General features: G+C 33.9%; 1 protein-coding gene across 1 annotated transcript; it reads right to left on the bottom strand.

Annotated features, from left to right (window-relative positions):
- Nucleotides 1-8,998: 8,998 nt before the first annotated feature.
- On the bottom strand, nucleotides 8,999-10,525 carry LOC108985041 (protein FAR-RED ELONGATED HYPOCOTYL 3-like). The gene has a single exon (XM_035689206.1). It carries the CDS (start codon nucleotides 10,523-10,525, stop codon nucleotides 8,999-9,001), a length of 1,527 nt encoding a protein of 508 aa, XP_035545099.1.
- Nucleotides 10,526-25,300: the final 14,775 nt, after the last annotated feature.

Here is a 25,300-nt window from a genome sequence, read left to right as displayed (position 1 = left end):
AAAAAGTAGAGCAAAGGATTAAGCTGGTGAATAATTAGCTAGGCTTCCATATTTATGGTGCAGATTCCTTCCTTTTTCACGGAGAAACAAACGAGGCTAGCTAGCTAGCTGATATTTTTAATTGGTGAAAGCTTGGGAAGTCGACATATATATAAATGCAAATCTAAAGAGGAATCACCTGTTAGTTGGTTTATCAATTATAGGGGATAGAGAAAAAAATATATAATACACTGTAAAAGACAGACAAATAATAAATAGAATGAAAACAAAACTCATAAAGTTTGGTTGGTCTTGGATGCATGCAAGGATGGGATCGGTACTAAGTGTTTGTTGTTTGTGCAAGATAGGTTAATAGTATATTTTCTGAATTTTATCTTAATTGAGAAAATGAATGACAGTCATGATTCTGTGATTGATCGACCTATCATTTCAGTGCTGTTTTGTCATGGCCGAGGCAGGACCGAACATGGACGTTTAGATAGAATAGAGACAATGGTAATGTGCCAACACGAGTGTCCCTGAAGTCATCAGCAGTACTGCCAGAACAGAAATTTGAACGGGGGACCCGAAGATGATAAGGTTTGTGAATTGTGCGTATTATAATAATCTATATATATATATTTATATAGATACGATTTTTTTAAAAAAATTTATATATATATTAATATTATTCTTTCTTAAACTTATTGAATAATTCTATCCATCATCTATATATTATATATTTAATAAAATAAATAAATAAAAAATAAAAAAAATATGATGTGTAGCGCGAAGATGATGATTAGAATTTTTCTTTTAAAAATTAATATGACACATTTTAGCTTTAACAGTCTACAACACGTATTGATCGTTATGCACTATAGCTGAAGAAAAAATCTTCACAATTTTTTACTATTTACATAATTTCTATACATTATATTTTTTTTAATTTTTATTATTTGTTTCTTTTATCAAATATTTAATATATGAATAATGAATAGAATAATTGAATTATTTTAAAAAGAATAAATTCAAAACAATCAAAAAAAATTAAAAAATTAAAAAAAATATAATATGTAGAAATTGAAGAGATTGTATAATATTAATCTTAGCAGATGCAAAAATGAATAAAAGCAAACCAACAGTACGTAGAGGTTTTTACATTCATTGCAGATTTGCAGTACTACTCAGCTGGTCACCGTGATCATGATCTTAGGGAACGACCACAAAATCCGAACCCCACCCCCCATAAATAGATTGCATTACAGAGCTGGTACCTTCCTCTTTTTTCTTTGCCAGATCACGTGCAGATCGTAAATTTTAATACCAAATTATTGACGCGTATTCTGTTGCGGAATAATTTTATATTAATTATAGATAAAGTTTTGGATATGTTTATAAATAATAAATAATTATATTTTATACAATTAATTTTATGAGATAAATTAAATTCATTAATTTCTTCATGATATCTAGAAATGTAGAACAAATTATTAAAATTTATCTTATATATACATCCATAATGTTTTCATTAAAGAAAGAAAAGCTTATTACCGAAGGTATTTTTGTAGCAAAAAGTGTTATTTTATCAATCCTCTTGTCACCTTACATATATATATATATATACACATATGCCCATCATGAACGCACTCATCACAATATGTCCTAATATAAAGATAATTCTTCACCTCGCCTCACTTATATAGATAAGATAAGAAGAGATAAAAATTAAATAAATTATTATTTGAATCTTATTTTTTAATATTATTTTTTGTTTTGAAATTTATAAAAATTAAATTATTTATTATATTTTGTGTAAGAATACTTTAAAAAAGTTATAATAATTATATGAGATGAGATGATTGCATCTACCAAATCAAACCAGGCTGCATTTTTCAATAATTTTTTTCGTACTTACACTTATTATTTTATCATTAATAAAATATCATATTCTCATTTTTTTTCACATCTCGTGATAGGTTTAAATTGCCACACGAGTTATTCAGATGATGTGCAGTACTAGATACTACTCCATTTTTATATCTACAAAAGTAAGAATTATCTCATTATACATTATTGCAATCTCATTTTATCAACTACCTGATCGATTCTTATTTTTTAAAATAATAAATTTATAAATAATACTAATATTGTATCAATACAATAAAATATGAGTAAAACGATAGTATACTGAAAACATCTTCTCATCTGTTTACCTACTTCACTTGCATCCAACATCTCTTTCCAAGTAGGAATATTTGGTACTTTAAGAATAGCATTTCTTTTCAAGATAATTTTCAAATATGTGATGATTGCCACCAATTAACCGTTTATAATTTATTTCATAATTTATCGGAATTATTTTTTTAGATAGTAAAATGTCTCATTTGGTTATACAGATGATATAAGAAGAGATAAAAAAAAAAATTATAAATAGTTGTTAGATAATTTATGAATAATAATGAAATAGTTTGAATTAAAGATATTTTATAAAGTTTTAAGAAATGTGAAAGAAAATGTTGAGTAAAAATATAATAAAATTAAAATAGTATTATAATATAATTTTTATTTTGAGATTTGAAAATTATGATTTTTTTTATTTTTTTATTTTTTATGTTTTGTTTAAAAGTTTAGAAAAATTATAATGAATTAGATAATGATTAGATGAAAAATTTTAAAAATATTAAAATTAAAAAATATTTACATATAAATATTATTTAAATGAGATAGTTGAAGACCATCTATGAAACCATCAAGAGTCATTATAACGATTAGTCATTATTTGAAAAGTATTTCATCTTATCTTATCTTATCTTATTATTATAATTTTTTTAAATTTTTATATAAAATATTATAAATAATTTAATTTTTTTAATTTTAAAACAATAATAATAGTAATAATAAATATTATAATATTTTTTTTTAATTTTTAATTTTTATTTAAAATCATCTTTTATCTCACTTTAAAATTCAATCCAACCTAATGGAAGAGTATTCATACTTAGGGCAGATTTGGTAATCAAAACAAAACATAAAATTTTTATCTCATCTTATCTTATCATTATATTTTTTTTAAATCTTCATACAAAATATAATAAAAAATTTAATTTTTTTAAATTTTAATATATTTTTTTAAAATTTTAAAATAATAATAATATTAAAATATAATATTTTAAATTTTAAAATAAAATATAAAATTGTGAAATCTACGCATAGTTGATGATGGATTGAGAGTTAGTATTATATGAGGTAGGATCGATTGAGAGTTGAGGCGTGGAAAGCAAGTGAGGGCAGGGGCCCAGGTATGTATCTCACAGTTTGTCAGATCAAACGTCCAATCTCATTTTCAGATGAAAGTAGTCAGAAATTGAACATTCAGAAGAATACATGGTGCAGCTGATACAGTACCAGATCTGCAAAAACAAGCTGTCTCTTTAACTGAACCCTAGCTATCTGACTACTCCACCTTTCACTTCTCTCCCTGAAGAGTCACAGTATTCTTTTTTTGTAAGTCTGTGGGCTTTTATGTTTGGTGTCGTTAAGGGAAGCAGATCTAAGTCAAGAAACAATTACAATGTCGTCTTGTTCGTTCGTGTCAATCATTTTAGGATTAATAGAATAGCATTAGTCTCCGATTTAACTTTTCCAAAAGGAAAAACAAAGAGTTGGAAATTGTTTTTTTCTTCAAGAAATCACCACATTTGGAAATGATTACCTTTGTCAAACTTGTATTTCCCTCCAAGCAAGTTGTTTTATTAGCAACTTGGGTTTCCTTTTTGTTTTTCTCTCTCGTGTGATATTTGTCTGTTTTTTTTTTTATTATTATTATTAGCAACTTGGGTTTCCTTTTTTTATTATTTATAATTTAATTGTCTTCTCACCCATTTGCTATATAAAAACTCTACTCAATCCCCGGTTCTCTAACCGCATGGCACACTCTTGATGTGGCCGAACCCGGTTCTCACCAATGTCACGGTTCTTGCTCAATCCCGAGCTGCTTACTCTCCCTCTTCTCCCTCAGAGTGACTCGCGCATCTCCCTCCCTCTTCTCCCTCAGAGTGACATTGGCACAACGATTTGAATCGTCTACGAGCCTCAGACCTCTCACCCTCGTTCTCCCTCAGACATCTCAAACCTCATACTCTTCTCTCTCACGCCATCTTTCTCACCCCGACGCCCTAACCCCAAAATCTCCCGAACCCTAGGAAATCCCCAAAATCCCGAACCCTAGAAAATTTCAGCAGCAACATATAACTCGAAGACCTTCTCTTTCTTTAACCCCTTCTCTCTCCCCCCTTCAGCCCCAAGCCGCTGAAGACCCATCTCCCTCACCCCCTTCAGTAGAAGAAATCTTCGTCGAAGGTATTTTTTTTTTCCAATTCATTTTAAATGTCTACCTTTGTGTCAATGCTGCGTTTATTTCTCAGAGTTTCTGCATTTTTTGTTAGGTACACGCGGACCGATTCAGCTGAAGACCCATCTCCCTCAGCCCCTTAAGTTTGAAGAAATCTCCGTGAAAGGTAATTTTTTTTTGCAATCCGTTTGAAATGTCTACCTTTGTTCACTCAGAGTTGCTGCATTTTTTATGGAGACACACTTTAATGGGACTCACTTTTCAGTCGCACATGTTTACACATTAAATTCTGGATTTTTTTTATGCTCTTCGTCTGAATTCAAATGTTAATGGCCATGTATCATTTCTATGGTACAATGCACAAAAGCAAAAGCTGACTGAAAACTTTTTTGGACTCCAAATAAAAAACCCTTTAGAAATTAGGTTAGATCCATTGTAAATTACATTTTGTTTTTGTAAAAGATCTATGTTATGAACTATGTTAAATGTTGAATGTAAAATAATTGCCAAGTAAACAGTTAGCAATTTGCCAAAATATTTTATGCCAGAGAAGCTAATGTGCTCGATAGTGGCTTGGATAACTTGGCATCTTAGATTTTAAAACAACATAAATCATAGCTGTCACAGAGAATTGATATTCTCCTTAGATGGAGCACTAATAATGATGTGCTCAGATTTTTGAAATGATTATGCCTAATAAATTGGCATCTTAGACACTTCTTCACATTTATAACAGCTGTTTGGATTTATATGCCTTGTCAACATCTCTTCAATACATGCTTGTCCAGGAGCAATGTTACAGTGCCCTTTTTTTCATTTGTATAATTCCATATAGGTTTTTCTTTGTTCTTTTGATTCTTCTTGATGCATGAACAACATAGTAGATCAAGGGGAGTGTTAGAATACCCAATTTGTATGGGGGTACTTAATCTCAATTGTGTTGGCATTTGAAACTTCAAAGTAGATGAGGAACTTGAATATGTGACCTAAAATAGATGTGAGTTGGTCATTGCTAGGATTTTTAAATTAGAAGCTTTATTAGAATAAGAAATTGACTATTTCATATAAACCTAAGCATTTATAAATATAGTAATTTGCGACCACATGAAGCATGTGATCGTTGATGAGCCTTATCTTTGTTCAATAGCTTCTGTTATGGTTAAGAACTTCGAAATGTTAGATTGAGGGGAGATTTTTTGCCCATATGTGAAGGGGAGTGTTAGAATTAACTATTCTTATCCACTTAACTTTCAGAGTTAGTGACACTTAATCAATATATTTTCATGGTCTATTTGGATATATTTAATCCTTCTTGTCAAACTAGAAACCAAATTGGTTCCAATAATAATATTTTCTTGTTATTCCCTTTGGTGCACCATGTTTCCAATATGTTATCCTCACGTTTTTGGACTCTACTTTGTGTGCTTATTAGTCGAGGACGCTTAACCTCAGTTGTATTTTCTTAGAATTTCCCATTTATCTAATTTAGCTAGACTTAAGTGGTGTATAGGTACAAAACAATGTCAAAGGTTATCTGTTTATGTTGTGTAACATACCATGACCAGTGTATGAACTCCTGCTTCCATCATCTCTTCCAAATTGATTTTCCAATATCTTCTTGTCATTTCTCTCCCCACACTTCCTCTCTTTTTTTAAAAAAAAAAAAAAAGAGACAAGGTACCCTGAAATAGAAATAAATAATTGTTCTGATGGAACCTTCTTTTCTACCTCTAACAGATATTAGCCGTTGATACATGATTCAAGCCATTAATTTATTTCTATTCTATTTGTTATTATCTTTATTACTATTACCAAATAAAAAAAAATGACCGAAAATAGTTAAGAATCTGCTCTTAGGAATCATTAAATCCTCGCAATGATTGTTTGGTTGTGTATCGTATAAATTCTTTGAAATGAAAGAATCAAATAATTCTCTATGGTAGACAGCCCATATATTTTCAATCTATTCAATATTCAATCAACTCCAAAATAAATAACGAAGGAATTGTTAAAGGAAACATGTGAAAGATACCACAGATAAAGATGCTCTCCAAGTATCCACAAAAATTATTCTCGTCCCTATAGAACTAATGAATGGTAATTTGATAAAAAAATCATTTCCGGGTTTTATTTACTGTTTCAGTTTATGACCTATATAGTTTTTGAAGCATTTTTTATACTCTAGTTGAGCCAGTTCATCATTTTCCTAATTACCTTAGTTTTTTCACCCATTTTATATCGGTTACTTAATTTTACTATTCGCTTAACGACAATGCCAATATTTTCACTTCACCCATTGTGTTCATTCACTTACCCATCTCTTACACTCCCCCTACAATTTAAATGATCATTTGTTGCATAAAAGAACTTGTGATTTTTAACTCCCAGAGGACCTTTTGATTTCCACCTCCCAAAGGACTCTTGGGTTCCACTTCAATTGTAGCTACCAAACAAAAATCAGAACCTTTTTTTTTAAAATTTTGTTTTTTAAAAAAAAAATAATGAAGACAAAGATAAACAATGACCAGAATTCTATGAAAAAAAATTATAAATGATGAACAATTTATGAATGACATTATAGGAACAAAAGAACGTATTTTGAACCAACCATTTAGATTTGGCACTGTGTCAATAGAGTTTAATATATTTACTTTATTTATGTCATACACACACATACGTTTTATATTGTAAAATGACAATGAGCCTGCATTTACCAAGATTGCATATCAATATAAACAATGAGAAACAAAACAAATTTGGAGCTCTTTTCATGAAAGTGTAAAAATGTCTACTTCGCAAGGCTGGGGATATATTAACTAAAAAATGTTTAATGGCAAAGATCAGAAACAAGAGTCATGACTCTCAATAACCTAATAAATTCTAACTTTGAATACCTCTTCAATTTCTGGCTTTGTCTTTTTAATAAACAAGAGCCATGCATCTTAACTGCTTTTAGATAGATTTATACTTGGTTGGGAAAAAAATCAATTAATGTCAAACAATAGATGCACACAGATTTGTTGTTAGCATTTTAATGCTATTCATCTTGTTAGCATATTAACATGCATCTTAACTGCTTTTAGATAGATTTATAATTGGCTTGAAAAAAATAATAATGTTAAACATTAGAAGCACCCAGATTTGTTATTAGCATTCCCCTATAATGTCTGCAAATTGTTATCATAATATATGACTGTGGTTTATATGATGTGGAATATTCTGCTCCTACCTTGTAATAATTCTGATAATGAAGCGTGTGGGTAATAACTCAATGTTGCACTTAAAAGTAGTCATCTCTCTTTCATCACGTAGATCGACTATGGCATCGAGTCAATCATCATCATGTGTAGTTAATGATATTGAAATGGAATCACCGAGTTGTTGGTGTGGTTTGAAAGCGCCATTAAAGATCTCCCACACCCACAAAAATCCTAGAAGGAAATTTTATGCTTGTCCGACTTATGGAACGGTAAATAATTTGCCTATTTTTTGTATTGCAGTTGAATGCATGTACCAAAATAATTATTTACATGAAATTTGAAATTCTTGAATTATACACAGGGAGAAACAAGATGTCAATTCTTAATTTGGGCAGATATACTTCAATCAGTATTATCTGAGAAAAACCTGACAAGAGAGAATGAAATTCGGAAGAGGGAGAATGCTTTGCTGTTGCGTGAGTATGAAGCTCAAAAAAAAGAGGACAAACTATTAGAGAGAGAGAAAACGCTGTAGAAGCAAGATGACGACCTTCATAAAAGGATAGTAGAGAATAGGGTTGTACGTATTTTGTTGTGTCTATATTGGATTGTATCACTTGTAATTGTTTTTGGTTGGTTCTGAATGTAGATGTATCATGTTAGTTTTAAATAAAAATAGACTAATGGAATCCTAACATGTATGATATATTATCTATGAATATAATTATGACAGCTTATATGTATATGAAGTTCACTTTGTTTTGCATATGTAGTTGGCATAGCCATTTTTTACATGTGTAGTTGGTACAGAGCATAATTCTTTGTTCAATGATAGAATTACCCATAATAGAATCATGAGCATTTTTTTAGGGTAAGTAGAAATCATGAAAACCTATTATATGCATGATGGGCTCTCAAATTTCAGAGAATAAGGTGTGAGTAGGTAAACTGTGTTTATCAAAGACAAAATATACCATAACTGTTTTTTTCCTTACAAAAGTCTTAGATGTAATTTAAACTGAAGCACATTATGCCTTTGCTGGCATTGACAAACCTGCCTTCAAGTTCAAGCTACGGTTTGGTGAATATAGCTCCAGATAAAGAAATCAGGCCAACACTAATAAGTTAATAATAAAGTAAACGAAGTGAATTGTAAAAAAAAAACAAATAATAATATTCCAACACTAATACTTATAATAAAATCCACCCATTTCTTCTTCTTTCTTCTTTGGTTGCTAACGATTCAGTAATTATAAAAGTAATGCTCTGGGACATCCTTGAAACTATAAACAACCTCGTCAACAGTAGCACCAACTTCTGACACCGGCAGGTCAACATTATATGAATCTTCTTCAAATAGATTCTTGTAAGTCTAAATTGGAAAATAAAAATTTACATCTATTAGTTCCAATATATGTAAGTCTTCCACCAATATCTACACAACTGACGATGCAAAATGTAATACCTATGTCTTCTTTCTCTTCCTTGTAGCCTTCTCAACCACTGGGACCTTTCTTCTCGTTGGCGGTCTCCCTTTCCTCCGAACAACGTTCGGGCTTAATATTTTCTTATCCTTATCGGCAATCACGTTCTCTTTTAACTTTGTTGAACCGAACTCAGGCTCTAATCCTACACACTTATGCTCAAACTCATCCAACATATGAAAGAATGCATTCACATGCTCATCATTTCGAGATACACGCGTCGCAAATCTTAGACATCTTTTAATGACAAGCTCATACCGTCGTGCATCCGCATTGACCCGTAAATCATCATAGCTACTCTTAACAAGTGTGTATCTTCTCTTTATGTCTTTCCACCATTTATCCAACACATATTTATCTGGCAACACATGAATGTACTTCATTTGACATACTTTCAATCCATGCCTATAGAGAATCCCCCTCATCTCAAACTGGGCACACGTGCACTTAACTTCGCATTCGTCTTTATTAAAGTAAACTATGTACTTCACAATTTTGGACTGTCCATCAGGTGTAGAGATTTCTTCGAAAACATCAAAGGTGGAAATGCACCCTTCAGTGCCCACAAGTGAAGGGTTACATAAAAGCATCCCCCAAACCTCCGCTTGGACTTCTTTAAATTTTGCATTTGTGTACATTGATTGAAACTGGCTCTCAATTTTGAATAGGGATACATATGGGATGGTTTGGTTACACGACTGAAAATCAGATGTCGTCTCTGCCTCCACCTTCTTCCTCAAAGTATTGTCGAATTGATCGACAAATTCTTTCAATGTCGTACCGGAATGCACATATCCGTCAAAGAAGGCGTTCATGCTTTCAGACCGTTGGGTAGTGCTCATACCAGCCCAGAATACACCTTTCAAGTAAACTGGTACCCAAAATGACCTCTCGGTGTACAACCCCTGCAACCATGCATTATCAATAAGGTCATACTTATGAATTAACTGCACCCACTTCTCCTCAAATTGTTCGCAATTTTGTGTATCATAGACTGCACTCTGAATTGCAGTCTTCAACCCTGCGTTATATGCCGAGTGGGATCCCAATTTCTCAGGCAGTTTCCGCATTATATGCCAGAGACAATATCTATGTCTTGCATTCGGGAATACAATTTGAATCGCATTCTTCATTGCCCTGTCTTGGTCTGTTATGATGGCTGCGGGTGCCCTGCCATTCATGCATTCTAACCATGCTTCAAACAACCACACGAAGGTGCTTGTGTCCTCGCTTGAAATCAAGCCTGCCCCTAAGAGTATGGACTGTCCATGATGGTTTACTCCAACAAAAGGAGCAAAAGGCATCCCGTAGCTATTTGTTAGGTACGTTGTATCGAACGTGATAAAGTCTCCAAAGTACTCATATGCCGCCCGACTTCGTGCATCAGCCCAAAACACATTCCTAATTCTAGATTCATCATCCACATCCATGACGGAAACAAAGTCATCATTAATTTTCCTCATTCTCTTAAAGTAGTCGTTTAGTGCTTCACCGCCTCCTTTACCCATTCTTAAATATCTAGCTTTGTCAATAAAATTTCTACAATCTTTTTCTTGAAAAGCTAAATTCTCAAACCCCTCGCATCAGTCACAAGTGCTTGAAAATTTTTATTCATCCGAATACCCGCTCTATCATTCAAATCGAGCATTCTCTGACTATATTCATCTAAACATTTGTGAGATCTAAAAAATCTAGATTTCTGTGGGCTAATTGTACTGTGATTATGAACAAGATCAACACTGGTCAACACCCATACCCCATTCACAAAGCTAGCATTTATCTTTGCCTTACAATCAGTTTTTGTCGTTGGCCATGGCTTTGATAAATTAATGTGGCTAGGATAGTACCTGCCGCCACGTGCACAACCAATGGTCACATACTTTGCATCTCCATCCAGATCTCTCTTCGTCCTTTTTATGATAACACCAAAACCCTCTTGTTTGGCGTATCGTTTGTAATAGTCTAAAACCTTTTTATCAGTAGAAAATTGCATACCAGATTTTGGAGGCTCGACTTTGTTATCATCATCTGATACTTCATTCATCCCCTCTGCATCTGGCTCTATATTTATGTCGGATGAAGTTTCTGACAAGGAAGATTGCATGGTTAGGAACATTATCCTATGATTATATATATTGTGAATGTTAACTCATATGGTTAAAAAAGTGTACCTCCTAAATTCTTTTCACCTACAGCATTGGATGGCATAGTTGATGACTCACTTGCGCAATGTGGGTATGGGATATTTGGCACACATGGTGGCATCGCCGAATGCTTGAAATTTTCAGAATGCACGTTATTCAGTAAGGAAAATACGGAGGTAGAAAAAAAAATCATAAAAAGAGACTCAAATGAACTACCTGAATTGTATTTTCACCTCGTCTCAACTCATCCGGATTAGTCAACAAAGGGGATGGCATGTTTGGTCCAAAGGGTGGCTGTGGCAGATGCTGCAAAAAATCCATTTTCTTAGAATGACTCAAACCCACGCACTAAAAAAAATCAATATACTAAAATAACTTTACCTGGCTACTCCAAGCATATGGGTATGGATGTGGATATGAATATGTTTCTGACAAGAGGGATTGCATGGTTAGGAACATTGTTATTTTTAATATATATATATATATATATATATATATATATACAATGGATGTTAACCCATATGGTTAAAAGTGTACCTCCTAAAAACTTTTCACCTGCAGCATTGGATGGCATAGTTGATGACTCACTTGCGCAATATGGGTAGGGCATAGTTGGCACACATGGTGGCATCGCCGAATGCTGCATTTTTAACTATGCATGTTATTCAGGAAAATACGGAGGTAGAAGAAAAAATCATAAAAAGAGACTCAAATGAACTGCCTGAGTTCTATCTTCACCTCTATTCAACTCCCTCGGATTACTCTCCAGAGGGGATGGCATGTTTGGTCCAAAGGGTGGCCGTGGCAGTTGCTGCAAAAAATCCACTTTGTTAGAATGACTGAAACCAACGCACAAAAAAAAAAAATTAATATACTAAAATAACTTTACCTGGCTACCCCAAGCATATGGATATGGATGTGGATATGTATTTGGAGGCATCATATATGGCAGGTTATATGGATTTACAGTTCCATAATATCCCTATAATATACAAATAAATCATGGATTAACTATTCTCCTACAATATCTGAAGCTACGATATTTTCAAATAACCAATGTGTATCATACCTGGGTGAGTCCAATCGATGTAGAAGGCCTGGGTGGTCCATCTTTCTTTTTGCCCATCACACTATTATTCAATAACTATTGAGTGTTACCAAAAGTGTATTAGCATAAGCAATCCCTCAACCTACATTCACAAAGTATAGTTTATATACACAAAAGAAGAAGGAAATATCACATATATCTAACAACTATGCATTGATCATACAGGCTCATAATTAATCCTCATAATTAATTAGGGAGACATATAATTAGAAGTTAAGAGCAGGAAAAAACCTGCATAAAAAGTCACTAAAAGTAGTCACATTCAAGATAAAAGAGGCCACTTGTAAATGCGAGCAACAAGCCAGTTCATCTTTTTTTCATTCAGATGAAAAGTGATGTAAGACAACTATTTTTTAAAAATTTTAAAAATTTATTATAAAATTTTAATGAAGCTTGTTTTTACTATCGTTACTCTTTTCAAATATATGGAAAGAGAGAAAAGGGGTCAACGAACAATCTAAGTTGTTTTTTTTTTTTCTTAAATTTCTCATTATAACTATCAAATTATCTTATTTTTCATTTCATTCGAATATTTAACTGGTGCGATCATCACATTCAAAAACAAAATATAAGTTCGGTATCATTTTCATTTTTTTGACTAACATATACAAAGAACTCTTTCTAGCTAGCCCAAAAAATCTAATCTAAACTTTTACAACTCAATTAAAGATGAGTTTCATATCAGAATTACAAAGGCATTTCAAGTGATCAAATCAGAATCCTATAATCAGCACGATATTTTCTAGTATTATTTGGTAGTTAGCTAGTCACTTGAAATCGCCACATTTGACTAGTTTTTTTTAGTTAATAATTATTTATTGTTGCCATAATGTATTCCCAACGGGGTAATTTTTGCCGGAATAGAGTTTTACGGCAATATGTGATCGCCACAAATAAGTTTATTGAATAAAAAATATTTTCAGCCAATTTTTACTCGCCATAAAAGGTTTTTCACAAAACTAAATAAAAAAAAGCACAAAAACAAAATACATAAATTACTTGAACTCCCCAACTCACACATGAAAAAGGACATTATGATCAAACAACACATGTAGTACCTCTTCAACTAAGAAAGAATGAAAATTGAATAAAATGTCACAATTTAATGGCGAAATGAAATGAAGAGGTAACAACAGCAATTTAAAAAAAAGTAAAGTAACATCAGCAATTTAACAACGTATAACAGCAGCAATTTAACAGCCTACGGTAACAGCAGCAATTTAACAAAAAAGTAACAACAGCAAAAAATCCACCAGTGTATAGAAAATTTCACAGCCAAATGAAATGAAGAGGTAGTCGAACATATCAAGTGTATAGGGAAAGAAAGAGCACGTTGGCGGTAATAAACACCGAATATTTCAAGGCTACTCAAAACAATTACCTTAGAATGGATTGAAAATTCTCTCACATTGTTAAAAATGTCTCTTTCAGTATAGACGTCCTTGTCAAGATTCGCACCATACTCTTTCATCATACGGAATCTAAGTAGCTAGATGGGTCATATCCAATAATATTATTTGAACCTCATTAGATGGATCAAATTGTCAACATGCATCTGTTAAATCTTTATAGGAATATTTTTTTCAAAATTTCTAATACATCATCCATAATCACCCACTTTAAGTTACAAAATCACACATAGGCCTTGTTTGAATACTAAAAATTTCTCAAAACATTTGTAAATAGTAATGAATAGCTTGTAGATAGTAGTAAAATAATTTAAAAATATGATAATGTTGCTATGCCGCCAAACTTTTATCATTGGGCGTGCCCACTAGTTCAATCAACATTTTTTTTCAAACATTTTTTTACTATAGAAATCCAACCAGGCCAATGGCTATAGCCATGGACAAATCCCTCAACCTACATTCAGATTTCAAGTAAAACAATCAGATTTCAAGTAAAATAGCCTACATGGCAACCTAATCTAGAAGGACAGTGTTTCAACCCAAACATCCTACCAATATTGATAGTTGTGAATGGAAAAGTTAAAAGGTCCATCCTAAAAATGATAGTTATTTTTAGCAACGGAAGATAAGGAGTTACGCGAGCAACTACTTATCGATGCATAATTCGTTATATGGCCTAGAAACTCAAGGCCAAAACTATATCGACTGAGGAACTCCCATACACTTTTTTATTAAATAAGAAACCAAGTTGTATATAGTCTAGATAATGGCAATGCAAAAGCTAACTCCCGATATCCAAGCTGTCCATCATGCTAGAAAAACATGGGAAGCCATCCTTCACCCCACTCAAATGTATTAAAAATTGTTTTCCATGTAAGGGGTCCATGCTATTTCACTGCATAAAGATAAACATATTGAACTAATTGTAATGTAAACCATACAACCACATGGAGAATTAAAAGTCACCCTTTTAGGCAATTCTTCATCTTTTCATTCTGGACCTTTTTCCTTGGGCCTTTGAAGGTGTTAGCTAATTGGAATTTGCCTAATCACTCTTTAAAATTACAGGTTGAAATGTATGACATAAGATAACATGCTTTTTCAAATGAGAACAATCTGCACAAGTAGCCTAAATACAATTAAATACCCATCATGTTCGTATCATCAAACCAAAGTGTCACCGTAATAAAGGTTGACAAACGAAGTTTTTTTAATCAGTTAAAAAAAAATCCCTAGTCCAATATTTTAAATTCAGTCAACTATCCACATTTACCAAATTAATTGTTATTATGTGGTCCTAGAGTCAAAAAAAGAATTTAGTACCTAATGCCCAAAATTCTTAGAAACAAATCAATTATGTTCCACTTGTATCCATAGAAGTAGCAAAACTACGAGCATCTCACTTACAAGCCAATAAAGTTGAGATAGTACCCATTATATTCCAACCAGTCTACTTATCAGAAAACAAATTCCAACCACTCAAATCTAGCTTTGAGGAATTCTTGAACATCCTATTTTTTTCTATCTCAACTTGAAATTGGGGTTTAATCAATTTAGCCATCAGGTGTGGCCATACGTGATATTTTATCCTAGAATAAGTGACTTCTATTATTCCCAATAAACATTGCTCATCCTTCCATTAAAATTAATCTTTCTTTTAGCAAGCCCGGACATTGCAAAGTACAATCTCGCTCATTTCAGATGTTATCAACAACCAAAAAATCAATGGCATACGTACAACATCAACAACCAAAAAACCCCACAAAACACAGATCAAACAAACATAAAATCACAGATCCATAAACGCATAAACACACAAAATGAGTAATGCTAGAAATGGGAGATTAAACCAAAAGAGAAAAATAAAAACCCTTAATTTATTTCCTTACCCTTGTAAGACGTACGGTGGCTCTCGGCAGCTACAATACAATACCAGCGGATGAGAGAAGCCGTGCGGAAGTGGTGAAGCTAGAGAAGCCGTACGGAGGTTGCGTGAACAGTTGGGACTATTTTTTACACGGTGCCGGAGTAATGGAGCCACAAACTTCCGGAGTAATGTAGCCACACGGAGTGGGGAGAGGCTGAGGGGCGAACGAGCTGGCTGGGGGAGTGGAGGGGATGAGAGAAAACGGGGGAAGCAGGGGACCAGAGAACGAGGAAGCGAGGGGGAGCAAAACGCTGGGAACCAAAACGTGGGTTATGTTAACAAAAAAAAAAAGGTTTTTTTACTTTTGTGGGTGTGAACAGTGGTGTCTGGTGGTGGTGCTCCATCTTTCCTGCTATTTAGAAGGGGTGGGTTCTTCCGTTCATGCTTGTAACAATTCTAGTGAAGAGTGAATGATTTGCAAAATGGTAGTAAAAGCGCCCCGTGCCTATTTGTGCCTAATTATTTAGCATTAATCTCAAATCACAAGTAAGAGACAACATAATTTATTAATATATGATGTTTGCAAGGTAAACCAATAATGGTAGTAATAGAAAATGTGAAAAACAATATAAATATTTTTACAATACCACTTATTGCTTTTAAATGCTACTGGATAAATGCAATAAACGGTATATCAAACATGTAATTTTATAACTTCGAGATAACTTCATCTCTTAACAACCTGTCATCACAAATTTTTTTGCAAATATTAAAAATAAATTAAGAAAAGTAATAGTATACAACAACAAGTATCAATAATGATAACAATAATGAAACTAATAAAGATTATCTCAACACTAATGATGATGATAATAAGAAAAGATGATGCGATGATGATGTAATAAGATCATGATGATAGATGATGATGTATGATGATGTGATGATCTTGATAGATGAGAATGTGACTAGATGGATCGTGACAGTCATGAATGTGAAGATACGATGAGATCATGATGGTATGAAAATATGATGAGATGATTATGAGTATGCTGATGTAAAGAGATAAATCGTGATAGTTATGAAGATGATGTAATGAGATCATGATGATATGAAAAGATGATATAATGATAAATGATATGAAAATATTATGAGATGGGTAAATGATATGCAAAGATGATGAGATGATGAGATGAAAAGATCACGAGCTAAGCCAAGCAAATCGGTAAGGGTAAAACCCAACACCTTGGCCTACAATGCAATGGAGAGCAAGTTTGTTGCCCCGCCTTCATTCCACGGGTGGACGAGCTTTAATTTGCCCAATTTAAAGTCCAGCGAGAAAGTGCCTGGTTGGCCTTTGGTCCACCCGGCCTTTAATATATATAAATATAAATATATAAATATAAATCATAATATCATATATATTAAAAAAAAAAAGACCCTAACTATAATACCACTTTTTCACTCTCTCAATCTCTCTTCTGTCAGTTCTTTCCTTTGACATCATCCTCTCCTTCTCTCTTCACACCTTCACCCTTCTCTTTTCCTCATTCCTTCTAGACTTTCATGCCTCAATGGCCACCATCCCTTCTTCTCTCTCTGTTTTCTTCTCCTACATATTTCACATCTTCTCCTCCTCTTTTTAACCTACTTCATAGTTCTTTCCTTTGTCGTAGGTACTTGTGGCCAACCTGCAGTCTACAACGGTAAGACCTCATTTTGGTTGTGGGTCTCTACCACTCGTGCCCAACCATGATTTTAAGTGGTAGAGACCCACTGTGACTATGAGTGACGAATTTGAAATTTTAACAATCTACTACGATAACCAAGGGCTATAAAGATCTGTGACCTGAGATCATAGCCTGTGGGTATGTGCACAATTATTACTTGGATTCATTTATATTTTTGTGAAATGTTTTGGTTTTTACTAGGATTTGTGATATTTTTCTGATAGGTAAGTTTGTTTGTTTTGATCTCTAAGTTTGTTGGTTTTTGTTTGATTTTTAATGGATTTTTTTTTTTTGTAAAAAATGTGATGTTGAACGGCGTGTTTGATGGTGGGGGCTCCAATCCACCTCCCGCTATCTAGATGGGGGCACCAACCCATGGGGTTAAGCCCCCTCACCCCTTCTCCGTCCATGCGTGTAACAATTCTAGTGAAGAGTGGATGCCTTGCAAAATGATAGTAAAAGTCCCCCATGCTTATTTCTCCCAAATTATTTAGCACGTCTCTCAAATCACATGTAAGAGACAACATAATTTATGAGTATATGATGTTTGCAAGTAAACCAATAATGGTAGTAATATAAAATGCGAAAAACAATACAAATATTTTTACAATACCATTTATTGCATTTATCCAATAGCATTAAATGCAATAAATGGTATATCAAACATGTAATTTTATAACTTCGAGATAACTTCATCTCTTAAATACCTGTCATCTCAAAATCTATTGCAAATATTAAAAATAAATTAAGGAAAATAATAGTATACAACAACAAATATATCAATAATGATAACAATAATGAAACTAATGAGGATGATCTCAACACTAACGATGATGATAATAAAGAAAGATGATGCAATGATGATGTAACGAGATCATGATGATAGATGAGGATGTATGATGATTTGCTGAGATCATGATGATAGATGAGGATGTAACGAGATGGATCGTGACAGTCATGAAGAAGAAGATACGATGAGATCAAGATGGTATGAAGAGATGATCTGATGATTATGAGTATGCTGATGCAAAGAGATGAATCGTGATGGTTATGAAGATGATGTAATGAGACCATGATGACATGAAAAGATGATATAACGATAAATGATATGAAAAGATGATGAGATGATGAATGATATGAAAAGATTACGAGCTAAGCCGAGCAAATCGGTAAGGGTAAAAATCAACAACACCTTGGCCTACATTGTGATGGAGAGCAAGTCTACTACCCGCCTGCATTCCACGAGTGGACGAGCTTTAATTCGCCCATTTTAAAGTCTAGCGAGCGGGTGTTGGTCCACCTAGCATTTAATATATATAAATATAAATATATAACTTTAAATATAAATCATAATATCATATATATTAAAAAAAACAAGACCCTAACTATAATACCACTTTTTCTCTCTCTCAATCTCTCTTCTGTCATTTCTTTCTTTTCTAGTAGACATCCTCCTTCCCCTCTCTCTTCACCCTGTCACCCTTCTCTTTTCCTCATTCCTTTCAGACTTTCACGCCTCAATGGCCACCATCCCTTCTTCTCTCTCTCTCTTCTTTTTTCACCTCCATATTTCTCATCTTCTCCTCCTCTTTTTAACCAGTTCTCAGTTCTCTCCATTATCGTGGGTTCTCATGGCCAACCTGTAGTCTACGACAGTAAGACCTCATTTTGGTCGTGGGCCAGAACCACTTAAAAAGCACGGTTTTGTTTTTAGTGGTTGAGACCCACTATGACTATGAGTGATGAATTTGCAAGCTTAACAATCCACTACGACAACCATGGGCTATAAAGTTTTCTGACCGGAGATCAAAGCCTATGTAACACCTGGATCCAATCATGCTCAATTTTTATTTATTTATTTTGTTTTATTTTATTTTTTCTTTTATTTCCACACGTTAACTTCCCTGCACGTCTAATTTTTTTTTTTCCGTTTATATTTTTTTCACCCTTAAGTTTCCCTCTCGTCCACAACAATGCATGATCTTGCACGTCTCTAGTGTTTTTCTATTTTTTTTTTTTATCCACTCCAGGCACACACACGACTCTATTTACAGCTCTCTCTGCACGCACGTCTCCCTCATATCTCTAGGGTTTTCACCTCACATATATATAAATACACATATCTCTCTGCTATATTTCAGAAACGGCCCCCTGCCCAACCTCTTCCCTCCGTAGCCCACTTCTCCCCCTCACCGTGAGCCCTTCCCCATAGCGCAGCCGTGCAGCACCTAAACCACTGCCCCAAACGAGCCAACCCGTAACGCAACACGGTATATCCCGTGGCGCCGTTGTACAGATCACCCACTGCACCGTAGTGCAACGCGAAGACAATTGCGCAGCACCCCAGCCACTGCCATGACCGAGCCCAGCCTGAAAAACTCGAACCACATCCCGCAAGACTGAAACCATCGTGTGTTTTCACTACCCAGAACTCTCATTGTCCCATGCAAAAATCGACGCAACCGTTCATGCATTACACCTCCATGAATCGCAACTCCACCTTGCCGTACATCACCTCCACTTGACCATCATTGGAAGTCCAGCTCCTCCACCGTACACCACTGCACCACCACCAGAGTGCCGAGAACAACCATCTGCGGAGTGAACCGAAACTCCTCTGTTTTGGGTCTGAAAAATAAAGCATTTGGTTGCTCCTCCAACCACGGCAGTTTCACACTACCAACCCGTTCGGGTGTCTCCTCCACGACGCAAAGGGAACCCATAGTCCAGCATCTCAGCCACGCCTAGCCGTACCACCGTCGATAGCCACCCAGGCCGTCACAGCACTTAAGTCTCTCGGTAAGGAGCCATTCGTCTCCGTCTCCTTCTCGGTGATCTCATACCTATCTCTCTCACTCGTCATTTTTTTTTCTCACTCAATGCTCCGCCACAGGGACAACCACCTTCATCTCCGCACCGCAAGCAACTCCTCCATTCACGGTGAGCTACCTCTACCTACCTCACGCCGAACTCCATTCCTTCCACTAATCTCTCTTTCTGCCCCACGAGCTCAGCCACCCTTTTTCTGACGTAACCACCGCCTCACCATCGTAGACAACCGCCCAACTCGCCGCCCGTCAAGCTCTCAATCTCTCGATGAGCCTTTGCCTCACAAGCCATTGTTTTGCTTTTACGTAGCATGAGTTTTTTTTTTGTTCAGGTAGTTTTGTTAATATGAGTTTACGTAACTTGGTAATGTGTCGTTTAATTAAATAAAATTACATTAATACCCTTTGCTACATATTATTTAGATATGGAATTACAGTTTTGCCCTTATTATTAGATGGTTTCAATTTGAAATTTTGTTTATATTAAATCTGTTTTTACATGGTTTATGCGAAATGTATAAGAAATTTTACAGAAAATAAATAGCATTTTCAAACTGTACTATTGGTAGCAAATTATTTTAGTAACTGTGTAATTTTATTTTTAAACATTTAAATTATGATTAAAGCTATTTGTTTATTATTATTTAACAAAATTTTTACTAGTACTTACCTTAAATGTTGAGTATTATCAAAGAAATTTAGGGAATGAGGATGTTTAAGATTATGAAATTTTAGGTTTTGAAGAATTAAATAGGTTATTTTAAAAGGTTATGATTAAATATCGAAATATGAGATTAATTGTAAATTTACGAGAATTACGTGGTTATTTTATAGGTGACGATTAATTATTGTTCGACATTTTTGAGGAATTATGAAAAAACTAAGAAGTTCAGGTAAGCGGGGTTCTTATACTAAATTTTGCATTAAAATAAAATGAGCTGAAATTGATTTTTGGAAAATATACATATTTGGTTATGCAAAATAAATTTGAACTACCTCAGTTATTTGTTCTGCATTACTCATGAGATTCTGTTTAAGAAAGTATTTTCTGTCATGACTGGTGTAGACATGACCTTATTTTTGACATTTTGTTCCTAAACTTTGAAAAAGAGAGCGAATATGAAATTTGTGCATAAATTATGTTGTGATATGATTTTTTTATGTTCTGAATATTTTGTTAAGTACTCTGTTTGGATAAGACGTGATTTCTGAAAACCTTTTGATTATGTTTCCGCTCTGTTCAGTTACAGCCCTGCCAAGGGTGATAATAGTGGCATACGGCCCAACCACGGATAATAATAGTGGATACAGCCCAACTACGGGTTATAATAGTGGATACGACCCAACCACGAGTAATAATAGTGGATATGGCCCAACCACGGGTAATAATAGTGAACACGGCCCTGCCACGGGTTATAGTAGTGGTCTCTGTTTTAAGTGCACACCTTGGTGATAGAGTGATCTATGTTCTGCTTGGCTATCTGCAGATGCACAACCCTAGCACGGGGGTTATACATGGCCTCTGTTTTGCTATGATGTTCTAATGATGATGATGATCATTTGTGCTATGCCAAAGGATATTTTTGAATGAAATTATTTTTGAATCTTCGCTCTGATATTTTGATAACATGTTCTACTTCCGCACTCTAAAAATGAAAATGTTTTGTTCTGCATTTTGATCTCTGTAAATGCTCATGTTTACACACTAGTATATGTCATTTGCTTACTGAGTTGTTGATAACTCACCTCTTATCTCCATATATTTTTCAAATGATTTTGAATAGTCCAGCTAAGGATAAAAACTATAAAGCATTGGGTGAGATGTCTTAAAAATAGTGGATTAATATCAGAGAGTTTCGATGAGTATTGGCAATGTTTGTTAAGAAATTTCATTGCGTTCTGATTATGGGGCATTTTGAAGAATTGATTATATCGAGGATTTGATAAATTAATTTGTGTGATTATTTAAGTTGGAAGTGTTTATGCTTGATTTGGAGTTTTTGGAAGTTTATTAGCAGTGTTGGAGCTGATTATCAGGTAACATGAGTTAACTCTCCGGACCCTTGGGGATGGGCTGTTACAGCCTATGGGTCGTCTGTGTACGATTATTACCTGGATTCATTTATTTGTTTCATTTTTTAGAAAAGTTTTAGTTTTTTGTTGGATTTGTGATATTTTTCTGATAGGTAATTTGTTTGTTTTGATATCTAAGTTTGTTGGTTTTTGTTTGATTTTTATTGGACTTTTTTTTGTAAGAAAAATAGTGTTGAACAGGGTGTCTGACGGTGGTGGCTCCAATCTGCCTCCTGCTATCCAGACGGGGGCACCGACCCACAGGGTTAAGCCCCCTCCCCCCCTCTCCCCCATCTATGCATGTAACAATTCTAGTGAAGAGTAGATGCTTTGCAAAATGATAGTAAAACCCCTGTGCCTATTTCTTCCTAATTATTTAGCATATCTTCCAAATAACAAGTAAGAGACAACATAATTTATGAATATATAATGTTTGAAAGGTAAACCATCAGTAATGGTAGAAATAGAAAATGCGAAAAACAATACAAATATTTTTGCAATACTTATCTTGATGTTATAAAAATAGAAATCTATTAGATAAATGCAATAAATGGTATATCAAACCGGTAATTTTATAACTTCGAAATAACTTCATCTCTTAACAACCTGTCATCACAAAATCTCTTGCAAATATTAAAAATAAATTAAGCAAAATAATGGTATACAACAACAAATATCAATAATGAAACTAATGATGATGATAATAAGAAAAGATGATGCAATGACTATTTAATGAGATCATGATGATAGATGAGAATGTACGATGATGAGATGAGATCATGATGATAGATGAGGATGTAACGAGATGGATCGTGACAGTCATGAAGATGAAGATGCGATGAGATCATGATGGTATGGAAAATGATGAGATGATAAATGGTGAGATGATTATGAGTATGCTGATATGTAAAGAAATGAATCGTGATGGTTATGAAGATGATGTAATGAGATCATGATGACATGAAAATATGATGTAATGACAAATGATATGAAAAGATTATGAGATGATAAATGATATGAAAAGATTATGAGCTAAACCTAGCAAATCGATAACGGTAAACCCAACACCATGGCCTACAATACGAAGGTGAGCAAGTTTGCTACCCGCCTGCATTCCACGGCTGGACAAGCTTTAATTCGACCATCTTAAAGTCCAGGGAGCAGGTGCTTGGTTGGCCTTTGGTCCACACGACCATTAATATATATAAAAATAAATATATAACTATAAATAAAAATAAAAAAACATAATATCATATATATTTAAAAACAAGACCCTAACTATAATACCACTTTGTTCTCTCTCTCAATCTCCCTTCAGTCATTTCTGTCCTTTCAGACTTTCAAACCTTAATGGCCACCATCCCTTCTTCTCTCTCCTTCTTCTTCTCCATATTTCTCATATTCTCCTCTTTTTTACCAGCCTCTCAGTTAAAGAGACCCACTGTGATTATGAGTGACGAATGGACTATAAAGATATGTGAATATGAGTGACGAATGGTCTATAAAGATATGTGACCCAAGATCACGGCCTGTGGGTCTGTGCCCGATTATTACTTGGTTTCATTTATTTGTTTCATTTTTGTGAAACGTTTTGGTATTTTGTTGGATTTGTGATATTTTTCTGATACGTAAGTTTGTTAGTTTTGATCTCTAAGTTTGTTCATTTTTCATTGGATTTTAATTGGATTTTTTTGTGTAAAAAATGTGGTGTTGAACGGGGTGCTTGATGGCGGTGGCGCCAATCCGACTCCCGTTATCTAGACGGGGGAACCCACCAACGGGCTTAAGACCCACCCTCCCCCAATGCATGTAACAATTCTAGTGAGGAGTGGATGCTTTGCAAAATGATAGTAAAAGCCTCCCGTGCCTATTTCTCCCAAATTATTTAGCCTATCTCTCAAATCACAAGTAAGCGACAACATAATTTATGAATATATGATATTTACAAGGGAAACCATCAATAATGGTAGTAATAGAAAATGCGAAAAACAATACAAATATTTTTACATTAATTATCTTGATGTTATAAAAATAGAAATCTATTGGATAAATGCAATAAATGATATATCAAACATGTAATTTTATAACTTCGAAATAACTTCATCTCTTAACAACCTGTCATCACAAAAGCTCTTGCAAATATTAAAAATAAATTAAGAAAAATAATAGTATACAACAACAAATATCAACAATGATAACAATAATGAAACAAAAGAGGATGATATCAACACTAATGATAATGATAATATGAAAAGATGATGCAATGATTATTTAATGAGATCATGATGATAGATGAGGATGTAACGAGATGGATCAGGACAGTCATGAAGATGAAGATGCGATGAGATCATGATGGTATGAAAAGATGATGAGATGATTATGAGTATGCTGATATGTAAAGAGATGAATCATGATGGTAATGAAGATGATGTAATGAGATTATGATGACGTGAAAAGATGATGTAATGATAAATGATATGAAAAGATTACGAGCTAAATTGAGCAAATCGGCAAGGGTAAACCCAACACCTTGACGAGCTTTAATTCGCCTGTTTTAAAGTCCAACGAGAACGGGTGCTTGGTTGGCCTTTTGTCCACCTGAGCTTTAATATATATATATAAATCATAATATCAAATATATTAAAAAAACAAGTCCCTAACTATAATACCAGTTTGTTCTCTCTCTCAATCTCCCTTCAGTCATTTCTATCCTTTCAGACTTTCACGCCTTAATGGCCATCATCCCTTCTTCTCTCTCTTTTTTCTTCTTCTGCATATTTCTCATATTCTCCTCTTTTTTACCAACTTCTCAATTAAAGAGACCCACTATGACTATGAGTGACTAATGGACTATAAAGATATGTGAATATAAGTGACGAATGGGCTATAAAGATATGTGACCCGAGATCACGGCCTATGGGTCTGTGCACGATTATTACTTGGTTTCATTTATTTGTTTCATTTTTGTGAAACGTTTTGGTATTTTGTTTGGATTTGACATATTTTTCTGATACGAAAGTTTATTTGTTTTGATCTCTAAGTTTGTTGGTTTTTCTTTGGATTTTTATTGGACTTTTTTGTGTAGAAAATGTGGTGTTGGACAGGGTGTTTGACGGTGGTGGCTCCA

This window comes from Juglans regia, chromosome 4 (genome assembly GCF_001411555.2).
Source record: "Juglans regia cultivar Chandler chromosome 4, Walnut 2.0, whole genome shotgun sequence".
Taxonomy (NCBI): domain Eukaryota; kingdom Viridiplantae; phylum Streptophyta; class Magnoliopsida; order Fagales; family Juglandaceae; genus Juglans; species Juglans regia.
The sequence above is the reverse complement of the archived record's forward strand: the minus strand, read 5'-3'. Positions and strand labels throughout refer to the sequence as shown.